Source organism: Eublepharis macularius, chromosome 11 (genome assembly GCF_028583425.1).
Source record: "Eublepharis macularius isolate TG4126 chromosome 11, MPM_Emac_v1.0, whole genome shotgun sequence".
In the NCBI taxonomy this organism is placed as follows: Eukaryota; Metazoa; Chordata; class Lepidosauria; order Squamata; family Eublepharidae; genus Eublepharis; species Eublepharis macularius.
The window spans coordinates 27,755,560-27,771,731 of record NC_072800.1 but is presented as its reverse complement, the minus strand read 5'-3'; the positions used below and the strand labels follow the sequence as shown (position 1 = coordinate 27,771,731).

The 16,172-nt window shown below is 39.7% G+C and overlaps 1 protein-coding gene across 1 annotated transcript in view; it reads left to right on the top strand.

Annotated features, from left to right (window-relative positions):
* The window catches only part of FKBP9 (FKBP prolyl isomerase 9), a 45,087-nt gene that overhangs the window by 14,405 nt on the left and 14,510 nt on the right, over window positions 1-16,172 (top strand). The window contains exons 3-5 of the mRNA XM_054991343.1: window positions 11,795-11,984; window positions 12,438-12,583; window positions 14,441-14,630. Of these exons, the coding sequence (XP_054847318.1) occupies window positions 11,795-11,984; window positions 12,438-12,583; window positions 14,441-14,630 (526 nt within the window). The remainder of the gene's footprint in view (window positions 1-11,794; window positions 11,985-12,437; window positions 12,584-14,440; window positions 14,631-16,172) is intronic.

Below are 16,172 nucleotides of genomic sequence, written 5' to 3'. Positions count from 1 at the left end.
CAAGCTCTGTTTGGGTCTTGCCCTTCAGCTTATGCCAGAAGGCCGTGCCCAGGCTTAACTACCTGCAGTGGGAAGGAAAACAAGCTCAGCCTAGTTCTTATGCTGCTGGCAGGTGTCCTGAAGAATTCCTCTCCCTTTTTGGAAAGCCTCTAGCCATGCCCTGGCCGAATTCCAAACCAGTGGGGGACTGCTATTGTGGTCCCTATATTTAAGAAGGGCAACAAAAATGAGCCAGCAAACTATAGGCCCGTAAGTCTTTTAAACATCATCAGTAAAATATACACAAGGCACATTTTAGATAAACTTGAAATATAGTTAGAACAGGAAGAAATTATTCCACTGGAACAGGCAGGTTTTAGGGTAGGGAGGTTGATGGTTGAGCACTGCCTGGTGCTTCAACAGTTGATAGAAAAATACTCTGTCAAAGATCCAACTTCTCTATATGCTGCCTTCATTGATTTGAAATTAACAATAATAGAGCAACACGGTCAAAGCTGTAGCTAACCCAAAGTATAATCCCGTGTATAATTAGAGTCTTATTTCCATAAACATACAATCAACAATATATTTAATAGAGTGTTTCTATTTTATAACCAGGACTCCTGTCACATATTACAATACAGTTATAATTTCAATCTTTAGGCGTCATACATACTCCAACCAATCAATTAAAGTGTCTCGTGCTTCAAATCCTATTTTTTATACTTTTAAAGTGCAATTGCTTTTTAATATCACTTGACACAATTTGTCATATATGGAGTCAATTTCGCCTTTAATCCTCATTCAATATGTGTGCGGTCCACGGTTGATCCCAGACACTGTGTAGGTCACAGAAGACATGTAGACCTGGTTAGTATTCTTTAGGTGTACATGCAGTATTCTGTGACTATATTATTCTCTAACGGACGGTCCAGATTCCCATAGAGTCCGTTTCCAGAGATCTTTCTCAAAGAGCACAGTCGCTGGAGGAACATACAATAACTGGTTACACATGAAGTACATGTATTATTATACAATTCATAGTTAATCATACTATACATTTACAATTTTATTACTCACTCAGAATATCCAATATCCTCTTTCATGTTAGTTTTCAATACATATCTTCTTGCTAATTTCCTTTCGTCAATTTCCTTCATGTGTATACCATCAGTTTAATCGTCATCTTATCTACAGATCTGTCTCCACGCCCAAATTGCACCTTATCCCTTCTTAAAGTGATCCTGCATCTATCCCAAAAAACAAGTAAAATCATTCTCCATGTTTAAGCCCTTAGGTATAAGAGTGCCAAGTCTGTGTATCCAAAATGTTTCTTTTTGACGTAGCTCTTTTATCATAGGCACATGTCCTTGTCTCCGGAACCTGAATAAAATAGTAAAAACCATATCCATGCTTCTGTGTTTTTTCTCTTGATAATGTTGCACTAATGGGGCTTCCAACACATTGTTCCTAATTCTAGATTGATGTTCACTCAGTCTTGTCTTTACAGAACGTACAGTACTTCCTACATATAGTAATTCACATGGGCATTTTATCAGATAAACCACCCCCTCTGTATTACAATTCACAAAATCATTTATGGTATTAATACCCAGTTGTTTTACCTCTTCTCCATTCATAACCAGAGGACACTGTTTACACCTCCCACATTTATACATTCCTTGTGGTAAACCCGTATCCATTTGTTTTAGATGGTAGTTCAAATCTGAGTGTATAATCCAGTCTTTGATGTTTTGTGTTCTTCTAAAAGCTACAAGAGGAGGTGTTCCACAGCCTGGAATATCGTTAATTAGGGGCCAAAATTTCAGAATTGCCTTTTTGATTGCATAGGCTTTATCACTATAATCAAAAACCCCCACGACACATTCTCTATTTTCACGCTTTTTAGTTGTTAATAAATCCCCCCTTGGTGCTGCATCAGCACGTTGCCTTGCTCTGCGTAAAACCCAGTCGGGATATCCCCGATATTTAAGTTGTTCATAAAGGGTATCACTTTGAGTAGTATAGTCCGCGTCTCTAGTGGAGTTTCGTTTGAGTCGTAAAAATTGTCCATACGGTAAATTGACTAATAAGTGACCAGGATGGAAAGACTTGTAATGCAGTAAAGAGTTTTTATCCGTTTTTTTCTTAAAGGGTCTCACTGCCAAAGAACCATCCCCTCCTTTGTAAACTGTCACATCTAGGTAATTCACTGATTCTACACTAGCATTCCAAGTAAACTTAATGTTGGGGTGTACTTGATTCATCCATTCCCCTAATTTTTGAATGTCAACATTTTCATTGGTCACTAGGAGAAGGTCATCAATAAAGCGTACAAATATAATGATGTCCTTCCAAAAGGGATTTTGGGCAGGATTACAAAAATATTGATGTTCTAAATGACCCATAAAAAGATTGGCTATACAGGGTGCTGCAGAGCATCCCATTGCAACTCCACGGACTTGGACAAAAAAACTATTTTCTACTCTAAAGTAATTATTTTCTAATATTATTTCCAGAAGGGATATTAGAAAAAAGGTAGGTGGATGTTTGTTCTCCCGTTGATTCAAAGTTTCCATTACCACTAGGCGTGCCTCTTCTAAAGGAATGTTAGTATACAGTGAGGCAACGTCTAGTGTCAGAAATATGGCCCCTGCTGGTAATTTAAAGCCCTCATATTTTCTAATAAAATCTCCTGTATCCAGCAGGAAGGTAGGGAGTTTCCTTACAAAGTTCTGTAGAAAAAAATCAAGGTATCTAGATAACGGTTCCAGCACCGAATTACTGCCCGATACTATTGGGCGTCCAGGCGGTGGAAAACCTTCTTTATGAATTTTTGGTAGTATATACAGAACTGGTGTTCTAGGGGTTGTGTTAATTAACCCTTTATGTTCCAGTTCTGTAATATGTCCTAGTGCTAGAGCTTCGTCTACGGTCACTTTAATCAAAAGACTTATTTTCTTGACAGGATCCGTAGGGATAGGTTGGTAGTCTAATTCGTTGGACAATTGTCTATTTAATTCCATCATATAATCTTTTTTGTCCATCACCACAATAGCACCCCCCTTATCTGCTTCTTTTATTATAATCGAGTCATCTAACATTAAGTACTTCAAAGCCAATCTTTCTTCCCTGGGTAGGTTGTTAAACCTGGCACTTTTTCGGGCTTCTATGGTGTTGATCTCTTTTAATAGCATTTTCTCAAAAGTCTGAATATGTGGATTATTGATAGGTGGGTTGAAGGAGGAACGTGTAGAAATCCCTGTTTCTACCCGTGTGGACACCGTGCCACCGAAGAATGCTTTTAATTTAATTTGTCTTACCAATTTGAACACATCTATTCTAGTTTGAAAATCATTATACCGTGGAGTAGGGACATATCCGAGACCTTTATTTAGGGCTGTTATTTCAATATCCGAGAGGATTCTACTAGAGAGGTTGACCACTAGGTCACTCTCCTCCATTATTGTCATGTTCGTCTCCCCCTGTTGGATCGACCCCCTCGTAAAAAACGTCCCCTATTACCATAAGTAGGTGTCTTATTTTTGGATTGTACGGACATAGATCTGGTAGACATACCCTCCTCTACCGATGTGTCCGTTTCCTCCCCTTCTGTAGTTTCCATATCTGAGGAGTAAGTTAGGGGGGTAGACCACGAAACCTTCTTTCTCTTGGTGTTATCCTCATTCCACCAACTATATACACGTCCCGTTGCATAATCTCTATTGTCCCTTTGATACTTTTTTACTTTAATTTCTCTCATCTTGTTTTCAAAATCTTTTACTTGTTTATCAATGTCTCTTATTTTATTTTTAAATTGTTCCTCCTCAAAGCTATTCTTCAGTTTGTTCTCTAAATCCAAACTGAAGAATAGCTTTGAGGAGGAACAATTTAAAAATAAAATAAGAGACATTGATAAACAAGTAAAAGATTTTGAAAACAAGATGAGAGAAATTAAAGTAAAAAAGTATCAAAGGGACAATAGAGATTATGCAACGGGACGTGTATATAGTTGGTGGAATGAGGATAACACCAAGAGAAAGAAGGTTTCGTGGTCTACCCCCCTAACTTACTCCTCAGATATGGAAACTACAGAAGGGGAGGAAACGGACACATCGGTAGAGGAGGGTATGTCTACCAGATCTATGTCCGTACAATCCAAAAATAAGACACCTACTTATGGTAATAGGGGACGTTTTTTACGAGGGGGTCGATCCAACAGGGGGAGACGAACATGACAATAATGGAGGAGAGTGACCTAGTGGTCAACCTCTCTAGTAGAATCCTCTCGGATATTGAAATAACAGCCCTAAATAAAGGTCTCGGATATGTCCCTACTCCACGGTATAATGATTTTCAAACTAGAATAGATGTGTTCAAATTGGTAAGACAAATTAAATTAAAAGCATTCTTCGGTGGCACGGTGTCCACACGGGTAGAAACAGGGATTTCTACACGTTCCTCCTTCAACCCACCTATCAATAATCCACATATTCAGACTTTTGAGAAAATGCTATTAAAAGAGATCAACACCATAGAAGCCCGAAAAAGTGCCAGGTTTAACAACCTACCCAGGGAAGAAAGATTGGCTTTGAAGTACTTAATGTTAGATGACTCGATTATAATAAAAGAAGCAGATAAGGGGGGTGCTATTGTGGTGATGGACAAAAAAGATTATATGATGGAATTAAATAGACAATTGTCCAACGAATTAGACTACCAACCTATCCCTACGGATCCTGTCAAGAAAATAAGTCTTTTGATTAAAGTGACCGTAGACGAAGCTCTAGCACTAGGACATATTACAGAACTGGAACATAAAGGGTTAATTAACACAACCCCTAGAACACCAGTTCTGTATATACTACCAAAAATTCATAAAGAAGGTTTTCCACCGCCTGGACGCCCAATAGTATCGGGCAGTAATTCGGTGCTGGAACCGTTATCTAGATACCTTGATTTTTTTCTACAGAACTTTGTAAGGAAACTCCCTACCTTCCTGCTGGATACAGGAGATTTTATTAGAAAATATGAGGGCTTTAAATTACCAGCAGGGGCCATATTTCTGACACTAGACGTTGCCTCACTGTATACTAACATTCCTTTAGAAGAGGCACGCCTAGTGGTAATGGAAACTTTGAATCAACGGGAGAACAAACATCCACCTACCTTTTTTCTAATATCCCTTCTGGAAATAATATTAGAAAATAATTACTTTAGAGTAGAAAATAGTTTTTTTGTCCAAGTCCGTGGAGTTGCAATGGGATGCTCTGCAGCACCCTGTATAGCCAATCTTTTTATGGGTCATTTAGAACATCAATATTTTTGTAATCCTGCCCAAAATCCCTTTTGGAAGGACATCATTATATTTGTACGCTTTATTGATGACCTTCTCCTAGTGACCAATGAAAATGTTGACATTCAAAAATTAGGGGAATGGATGAATCAAGTACACCCCAACATTAAGTTTACTTGGAATGCTAGTGTAGAATCAGTGAATTACCTAGATGTGACAGTTTACAAAGGAGGGGATGGTTCTTTGGCAGTGAGACCCTTTAAGAAAAAAACGGATAAAAACTCTTTACTGCATTACAAGTCTTTCCATCCTGGTCACTTATTAGTCAATTTACCGTATGGACAATTTTTACGACTCAAACGAAACTCCACTAGAGACGCGGACTATACTACTCAAAGTGATACCCTTTATGAACAACTTAAATATCGGGGATATCCCGACTGGGTTTTACGCAGAGCAAGGCAACGTGCTGATGCAGCACCAAGGGGGGATTTATTAACAACTAAAAAGCGTGAAAATAGAGAATGTGTCGTGGGGGTTTTTGATTATAGTGATAAAGCCTATGCAATCAAAAAGGCAATTCTGAAATTTTGGCCCCTAATTAACGATATTCCAGGCTGTGGAACACCTCCTCTTGTAGCTTTTAGAAGAACACAAAACATCAAAGACTGGATTATACACTCAGATTTGAACTACCATCTAAAACAAATGGATACGGGTTTACCACAAGGAATGTATAAATGTGGGAGGTGTAAACAGTGTCCTCTGGTTATGAATGGAGAAGAGGTAAAACAACTGGGTATTAATACCATAAATGATTTTGTGAATTGTAATACAGAGGGGGTGGTTTATCTGATAAAATGCCCATGTGAATTACTATATGTAGGAAGTACTGTACGTTCTGTAAAGACAAGACTGAGTGAACATCAATCTAGAATTAGGAACAATGTGTTGGAAGCCCCATTAGTGCAACATTATCAAGAGAAAAAACACAGAAGCATGGATATGGTTTTTACTATTTTATTCAGGTTCCGGAGACAAGGACATGTGCCTATGATAAAAGAGCTACGTCAAAAAGAAACATTTTGGATACACAGACTTGGCACTCTTATACCTAAGGGCTTAAACATGGAGAATGATTTTACTTGTTTTTTGGGATAGATGCAGGATCACTTTAAGAAGGGATAAGGTGCAATTTGGGCGTGGAGACAGATCTGTAGATAAGATGACGATTAAACTGATGGTATACACATGAAGGAAATTGACGAAAGGAAATTAGCAAGAAGATATGTATTGAAAACTAACATGAAAGAGGATATTGGATATTCTGAGTGAGTAATAAAATTGTAAATGTATAGTATGATTAACTATGAATTGTATAATAATACATGTACTTCATGTGTAACCAGTTATTGTATGTTCCTCCAGCGACTGTGCTCTTTGAGAAAGATCTCTGGAAACGGACTCTATGGGAATCTGGACCGTCCGTTAGAGAATAATATAGTCACAGAATACTGCATGTACACCTAAAGAATACTAACCAGGTCTACATGTCTTCTGTGACCTACACAGTGTCTGGGATCAACCGTGGACCGCACACATATTGAATGAGGATTAAAGGCGAAATTGACTCCATATATGACAAATTGTGTCAAGTGATATTAAAAAGCAATTGCACTTTAAAAGTATAAAAAATAGGATTTGAAGCACGAGACACTTTAATTGATTGGTTGGAGTATGTATGACGCCTAAAGATTGAAATTATAACTGTATTGTAATATGTGACAGGAGTCCTGGTTATAAAATAGAAACACTCTATTAAATATATTGTTGATTGTATGTTTATGGAAATAAGACTCTAATTATACACGGGATTATACTTTGGGTTAGCTACTTCATTGATTTGAAGGCAGCTTTTGATTCTGTCTCTAGACAGAGATTGTGGCAAAAACTAGAGGGCTCTAGCATAGATAAAAGATTGTTATTTCTCATCCGTGCCCTGTATGAGGAATCATATCTTAGAGTGAGATGTAACCGGCAGGGACTACTCACTGGAGCAATAAACACATTTAAAGGAGTTAGGTAGGGCTGCCTATTGGCCCCCGTGTTATTTAATTATTACGTCAGTGACATGGTGAAATATATGACTGACCTCAGTTTCCATCCGTCGAAGAATGGTATCTTCACACCATTTACCAGTTCTGCTCTATGCAGGTGATGCAGTCCTATTAGCCAGGACCCCATTAGGACACCAAAGGGTGCTAGATAGATTCACAACATACTGCGACAAAGAACACCTAACAATCAACTTTGATAAAACAAAGGTGATGGCATTTGGCAGACGCCCCAAGAAGCGATCCTGGAGGATGAAAGGGAATAAAATTCAAGTAAATAAATTTATCTACCTGGGGGTAGTTATACAGGATTCAGGGGCTAATACAGCACACTGTAATCTGATGGCGAAGAGAGCTGAAAGGGCGGTGCATGCTATCTTGAGATGTTTTCGATTTAAGGGGGACTTATATGTCGTGGCAGCACTGAAGCTGTATCAAGCTAAAGCCCTTGTGCAACTCCTATATGGTATTAATTTGGGTATATCCACTGATAATTTGTGAGTTCTCGAGAAGATTCAGTCCAAATTTATCCGTGCCATCTTACAGGTACCCCCAGGAGTGCCAAATGCCCTCCTACGGTTAGAAACAGGCCAAATGAGAATTGAATCCAGAATATTGCTATCTTCTGTTTATCAGTGGCTCAAGATATATAACAATCAAAAAGGCCTTCTCCCTCTAATAAACCAAGATCCTTACCATCCTAGGTGGATGCGGATGGTTAAGAACAACCTAGAAAGATTGGGACTCTCGCCTGATGACCTACTGACTCAGGGCAGTGACCAGGCAAAAAGTATTGTTAAGCAAAGGGTGAGAAACATAGAGCGCCAACGAGATTTAGCTCAATCTCCTCATTTTATGGCCCCTAAGGAATCCAGATATGTTATGGGTATGGCCAGATATCTCACTCATTTGGATGTCCCATCTTATAGAAGAGCTTTCACCCGGGCCCGATGTGAAGTTACCCCTTCAATGGTAATTGAAGGGAAATATAGAAAGATCCCATATGAGGATAGACGCTGCCATTGCTCCATTGGTGAAGTGGAATCACTTATTCATATGTTCTTTCGCTGTCCTTTCCATCAAGTCTACAGGGACAAGTTTATTTCCCCACTCCTAGACAGACCAATTGCAGAGGCAAATAAGGCCTGCCTGGAGAAACTGCTAACTGATGAAAATCCAACTATCTCCAGGCAAATAGCCAAATTCTGTCTCTATTTGGTTAAATTCCATAATAAAAAGAATAGCCGTGCATAGTCTCCTGCTCTTTTTATGATTTTAACTATTTTAATGTCAGTGTTTTAAATATTAGAATTCCTGCGGTTCCCAGAGAACTTTATACATTTTAAGATAAGATTTTAAATGCTAAATGTATTTTTTTATATCCTTTACATTTTTACGCAGGATTTAACTATTCTATTGATTGCTAAGGATGTATTGCCATTGTTATGGTCTCTGACCGCAAATAAATTCATTCATTCATTCTAGCCATGCCCAGGTTTCAGTAGTTTGTACCAGAAGAAAGCACCACTGCTAGCAGAAGAGAACCATTAGAGCCAACCCATAGTTTCAAAAAGTTGTAAAAAGTTCACCAAGCCTGTGAGCCATGGATTTATTACTGCCTGCAAAGAGACTGAATTAATATATGCAAGTCTTGAATGACTTAGCTCTGTTTTTAGTCCTGGAGGTATGCAACACCTTTTCTTAGACTGCCTCTCCCCCCCCCCACCGATTCTCTGCTTTTATTACAAAATGTAAGTTGCCAGCTCTATTATTACAGGGAACATGTGATGGCAAAACTGTCCAGTGCACTCCTCAGTGCAAATTGCTGTTGCTATTTCAGCCAATATTTGTTTTGTATAATGTGACACTTCAGCTTGGAGAATCTGGGGGCAGTGCCAAGATCTCAGTCTGAGTTTCCCATTTTTTTCTGAATTAAAATCAGAAAGATTTTTCATTCTGGCAATGAAAAATATTTTTATTTTAGTGTGTTAGAGTAGGCTGTTGCCACCCTTTGAGGAGCCTCTCCTTCCTGTCTGCATGCTACTAATGCTTAACAGCATAGTGGTTAAGTGGTTGGGATGCAAATCAACACTCGGTTGGTTCGAATCCCATTACTGCCATGAGCTCAGCAGGTGACCTTGGATAAGCCCCTCCTCAGCTCCCCAGCTTTATTGTGGAGATAATAATAACACTGACTTTGTTCACTGCTATGAGTGTGGCACTCATCTGTCCAGAAGGGCAGTATATAAGCACAATTATTATAATTGGCAAGAGGCAAGTCAGGTATGCATGCAGAGGCACAGTGAGCAGTATCCTCTGGAGACAAGTAATGCTGTTGCATCACTATATTTGGAGTGACTGAACAATTGCATGGATCCAGTCATGTCTGATGCAGAAATTACCTACCTCTGATTGGAAGGAGGCAGAGCTAGAGCACTAAATTAAGCAGAGATACAGCAGACAACCTCCTTTTATATACTAAGTTGTGCCACAACAGTCTTGTAAGTTATCTCTTGGCACAGTTTGGAAATTATTCTCTAGGCAGTAAGGAGGACTCTGCTCTTTTTGCCATTGTATAAGCTCTGGCCTGATCAAATGACTCACCTTTTGTACTAGTCTCTGGCTGCTGATTGTACATCTGAGTTTGTCCTCTTCCTCCCCCTCTTGGCCTGTTACAACATTGCACGTTCCTTGCTGTTGTAGAGTTAGAACAAACACCCTACCAAGTCCATTGAAATCAAAGGGCTTGGAAGGATGTAACTCGGTTTAGGATTGCACTTTGTTACTAGCACATTTGCCTTGCTTGGGAGTACTAAATTGTCTGTCTTGAGGATGGTGGGGAAGTAACGTTGAAACCAACTTTCCAAATCAGAGGGTGAGATTCCCTCAAGCTCTAGGTATTAGGGAAAACAACTGATTTTTCAAAAAAAACCCTTTTGTTCATTTAGTACTTGCATTAAGGGAATATTGTTCATGTTTTTAATTGTCTTTTTATATTTATGTTGCCATTATAATTGTGGTCATAAGCCGCAAGCAGAGTGAGACGTGATCGAATTCTCTTATGTTATTTTTTTGTTAAACGCTGTAAGTTAAAGCATTTTAGGGACGCCTTTAAGTGAACTAAAATTAAGCGATTAGGAGGGAATTTGCAGACTCTTTAACTCTCTGGCTAAAGCAAGGGGAAGCAGCTGTATTTCCTCCATGGCTGCCCTGGCCCATTTCTTTCATGGTTTTCTCACCTACCTCTGTCCCTGGCTTGCAGTGGGAAGTTGGTCTCTAGGTATGCTGCACCTAAGGAATTCTCAGTGCAGAGGAACAGCATCACAGCATGCAGGGAGCTGGCACTGCCCTTTCTCCTACTTCAGCTACTGGTTTAAAAAGTGGCATCTATTGTCAGGGATAAAAGTCGGCAACCTTTGCTTTGCATCAGTATTCAAAAGCCTGTGATTTTTTTTACTGAATGCTCTAGCCAGGATCAACATCATAGGCTTGAGGCATGATGAATTGTGATATATGTATCGTGGAATTATTCATGATTATCTGTATTGCAAAAGTATTGTATTTCTGGATTAAGCCATTAACTTGCAAGGGTATTTTTGTTGTTATTTGTTTAATCATAAAATTGAATGTAAATAAGAATAGGATGGGGCACTTGCTCATGCTTCATTTCAAATGTGCTTGATGACTAGCCTGGCTTTGCACAGTACATATGCCATGGTAAACACAAAGCTTCTTTTTAAAGTTTTAAATATAGAAGTACAAACAAGGACAATGTCCCCTTAATGCAAGTTTGTTTATTTGAAACGGCCCAATTAGAGCTCTCAAAAAGAAATTAAAGTCAACTCTAAAAGGAGCAGGGCTTTTTTTCAGCAGGAATGTGGTGGAATGGAGTTCTGGAACCTCTTGAAAATGGTCACATGGCTGGTGGCCCCGCCCCCTGATCTCCAGACAGAGGGGAGTTGAGATTGCCCTCCGCGCCGCTGGAGCAGTGCGGAGGGCAATCTCAACTCCCCTCTGCCTGGAGATCAGGGGGAGGGGCCACCAGCCATGTGACCATTTTCTCCGAGGGCAACCCACTGAGTTCCACCACCTCTTTTCCCAGAAAAAAAGCCCTGAAAAGGAGTATGTATATATTAAAAAACTGCAATGAAAAAGAAAAAGGAGGGTCCGTAAATGAACACCAGACAAAGTAGAAAAGTCTTCTTCTGTTGGCAGAAGACAGTGATTGAGTGGGATGGACAAAACTCCTTGGGAAGGAATTCCCTCATTTTAGAGCCATGACTGAGAAGGTCCTTTCTTTAGGCCACCCGTCTTCTCGCCAACAAGATAGCAAAAGTGATTGTTATATTAATACTTTATGGAGATACTGAATTCTTTCTAGCTCAGTGTATTTTTGTGCCCACAGCTGGTGTCATTCCTGCAAACTCGGTGCTTCATTTTGATGTGCTTTTGATTGACATTTGGAACACCGAAGATCAGATTCAGATTCAGACTTATTATAAGCCAGGAAATTGCACCAGGACAATTCAGGTGTCTGATTTTGTACGGTATCATTACAACGGCACATTTCTAGATGGGACACTGTTTGACTCCAGGTATAGTTAAAACGTTTTCCTTTTGCACTAATTTTTTTTGGTGTAAATATGTGTGGGTATGCACATACCAGCCGGTGGAGATACATATACTGTATTGGACTATTTGCAAAAATATGAATGAAAGATTGTTGGCAGTAGAGAGAAGAGCATGACTGAGACTTTGAGAGTAACTGCCAGTCACAGCAGATGAATAGATTAGATGGAAGAATGATCTAGCCCAATGTAAGCCAGCTCTACACATTTAAAGCCATGTGATTGAACAACAGTGATTGAAATAAGTGACTGAAAAATTAAAGTATTGTTACTTTTATGTAGGTTTTGTTTAGTTGTTTATGGAAAAAATAAAACCAATACTGTTTATTCTATCCAAAACTTTCAGGTTTCCCCCATTTCTCCCAACATTAGAAAAAATAAACTGACTCTCAAGTAATTTGAGTTTATTTGTACCTTCAGTCACAATAGGATGCGAACATATGACACCTATGTGGGAATTGGCTGGCTAATCCCTGGTATGGACAAGGGTCTCCTAGGAATGTGCGTAGGTGAAAAGCGCATCATCACAGTGCCGCCATTCCTGGCGTATGGAGAAGATGGAGATGGTAAATGCTGGCTTGCTTTATCCCTATTTTCTCTACTTCAAAATATAAACCACCAGATACTTTTGCATTATCTTGTGTTGTCATGTGTTTTGTGTAGGAAGCAAAATATTGACAAATACAGACACATTCAGTATATTGGCAAAGGAAAAAATTGTTTAGAAATCCCAGTTGCAAATGAAGAAACTTATTTCTTATCTCTTAAAGAACCATTTGTTTGACTAATGAAGCAACAGTGCTGCTATTAGTAAAATAACCATATTTTAAAGTTTCTTTCTTTCTGTTTGGCGAAAGGGCTCCATCAAGAATAAGTTCTTGTGGGAAGGAAGTGCTTTGAACTGGAAACACATCAACACACTGTGTTGTTGTTTATTTTTGAATGTGGGAACAACCCTGTTAAGGGGAAGGTGGGAGGAAAGAGAAAAAGATTTTTTTGCTGTTTCATGATAATAATCTGAATGGAGTTTTATACTAAATGGATATGATAATAGCCAATATTACACCCAGTTTAAGTGAGAGGTTGTGCATTTTCATAAATGTTAAAAACACAGGCATCTTGTAGAATTGCCTGAATGTAATTACCTAAGGATGTCCCTAGATTTTTAAGCAGTTGGAAAGCAGGAACAAGTAAAGCAGATGGAACACAGAGGACCTGCTCCCCTCCTAAAATAGTGTCTCTGCTTAATAGTCCATTGATTTGGGCCCATGGATTTTTTATGTAGAATTTCTTACTTTGATAGATTCTGTGGTTGTACTATTCACAATTCACTAGCCTATGCTGCACTGAGCTCTTAAAACATCTGCCTGGAAGAATGTGTTTTTTCAGACATTGCAAAGTACCCAGGTGTAATGTCAACAATTGCAGAGCAGGACTAAGGCTGCATTGCTATGGATGCCCTTTTTATTTTTATTTATGTCATTTATAGTCTGTTTTTCTCACTGAGACTCAAGGCGGATTACACTGTGTGAGATTAGTACCATCAGTTTCAAGGACATTTCCATAAACGATGTCATAGGGTAAATAAACATAATTTTACAAAGACATAGCATTAGTAAGAATCCAATACAGAGTTGAAGAAATGCTGAAACAGAACATAAGCAATTCTAGGGCTGACGTTAGACCACATGAAGCACAAGTTGCTCATAGGAGCACATATTTAAGACAACAGGTAGCACGTAAGGCTACACAGCAGTGAAGTCTATGGTCCTTAAGCATCTGAGAGCCCCTCCCTACAATATAAAAGCCTTTTTGAATAATTCAGTTTTGCATCTTTTGTGGAAAGCTTAGTCAGTGGGGGCTCTCCTGACCTCCTCAGGCAGGCCTTTCCACAGGGTAGGGGCCACCACAGAGAGAGCCTGTGTGTGGGCTGGGCTGCTGCTGATTTCACCCATGTGCAGGCTGTTGGAATGAGCCTCAGTGAAATCAAGGGCCGCTGCTGAAAAAGGATTGGGCAAAAAGCATAATTAAAAGTCACTTCTAGAAGGTGACTGTGAGTAGCATACTAGGTGATAAATGTATCTGCTTAAGAAGTTGCAAGAAATCATGTTAGCATGGAAGAGATGTGGAGTTGAGGGAGCATATGAGGGCTTGCACACATTTATTTCATAATTGTTAAGGAGGGGGTGTGGCTCAGTGGAAGAACCTTTGTTTTGCATGCAGAAGGTCCCAGGCTCAACCCCCTGCACCTCCAGTTAAAAGGGCCAGGTAGTAGGTGACATGAAAGACTCTACTTAAGACCCTGAAGGGCTGCAGTCTGAGTAGACAATACTGATCTTCATGGAACAATGGTCTGATTCAGAATAAGGCAGCTTTGTGTGTTTTGCACTCACTTGCATGTTCACTGTCCACCTCACTCCTAGGTAAAGAAATTCCTGGTCAGGCTTCTCTGGTCTTTGATGTGGCTCTCCTAGACCTTCACAATCCCAAAGATGGCATCAGTGTTGAGAAGCAGTACGTGCCTGAACCCTGTGAGCGGACAAGCCAAGTAGGGGACTTCCTCAGATATCATTACAATGGGACCCTTCTGGATGGCACGCTGTTTGATTCCAGGTGACCTGACTAAATGAGAATGAAGTTCTTACTTCCCATTTATGCACATGTCCTCAGCAGGCTATTTGGGTGGAGTATTTTTTAAATCTGGCGCAGAAATTTCCCTTATCATTGAAATTGATTCTTGGAACTGACCTTTTTTTCTCTTTGATAGCCACAAGCGATTTTTTAAAAGAGTGGAAATCAGTGTTGTAGAAAGCTGCATTTTTTAAAACAGAAAATACATAGTCAAAGTGGTACAAGGTAAAACATCTTGTGTAATGGAATATTAATTCTGTGTGCACGTGACATCTTTTAGCACAGGATGTCAAAACAAATATATTGAGAACAAATCAGATTATCTGTCCACACTTTAAATGCTTCGTTTGCTATTTCTGTTGCAATAATTTCTTCGGAACGTTACTTTTGCAAGCTCACAATGAACTAATAGATGCCCTTTCAGCAACATGTGTTGATTGAAGCAACAGGCTGCTTTATCTTAATGAGCAGGTAAATACCAGGTATCATACCTGTTCCGTTAAGTGGCAGGGACTCATTAAAAATGCCATTTCTCTGAACTCCCAGCATATGCTGCAAACAAGGGCAGTTATCTGACATGCATCGAAGCTTTGTCAGCTTCTAAATTTTGTTAGTCAGACCAAAGGATTTGAAACATGTAGGGGCTGTCAACACCTGGAGATTCCCAGCTTGTTGCCTAAGGAATCTGCTGGTTTGTATATATGGGCCTGGATCTTGCCTACAGTTTCTGCAGACAGGATTTCCATCTGCTGAAGTGCAATTTTCCCACCTCCCCCCCCCACCCCTAGTGGCGCAAAATGTCCATTGAAATGTTGCTACTAGGGGCAGAGGATCACAGGGAGTAGCTGAGCAAGTCAGAGGTCTGCTGTAGGAGGGGAAACTGGCAAGAATGCTCCCTACACACACATGGAAATTTTAGATGGGATTCAACTCTGTGATTGTGTATAGCTGATGCAAAGGAGAAAGATGAAGCTGGCATATATTGGTACCACCGTGGAGGGCAATTCAAGGCTGTTTGGTATGGACTGCTTTTACCTACTGGCAGGCACTTTAGTCTGTTGCAGTCATCAACTTCTTTCTGGTTCCACTGGATACTCCTCAAGAGCAGGACCACTAGGTGACTGTCATAGAAATAAGCCCACTACTGGGGCTGGCAGGAACTAATTTTCAGTATCCCAATTGCTTTTGTTCGCGGCCTGGTGTATACATGCTGCAGAACAAGGCAGTAGAATGAGCTGTACCATTTCAGACTGCAGGTGAGGGCAAACTGTGTGTTTTTTTTAATATTCTTCCAGGTACAAACTCTTGGCATCAAGAGAAAAATTAGCACAACAGGAAGAAGGGTTCTAGCTTAGGCCATTGCATGAGGTACCAGTTTTACACTTGTAGGGAATTAGTCTTGTAGGTGGAGGGACTTTCCAAACTATACTCCCTCCCCTGCAGTGTGAAGTGGTACTGTCCATTCTGTCATCTCCTTCTGCTGTATGAACCAGGCCTCTAGCTTGTCTATTCATTTATGTAATT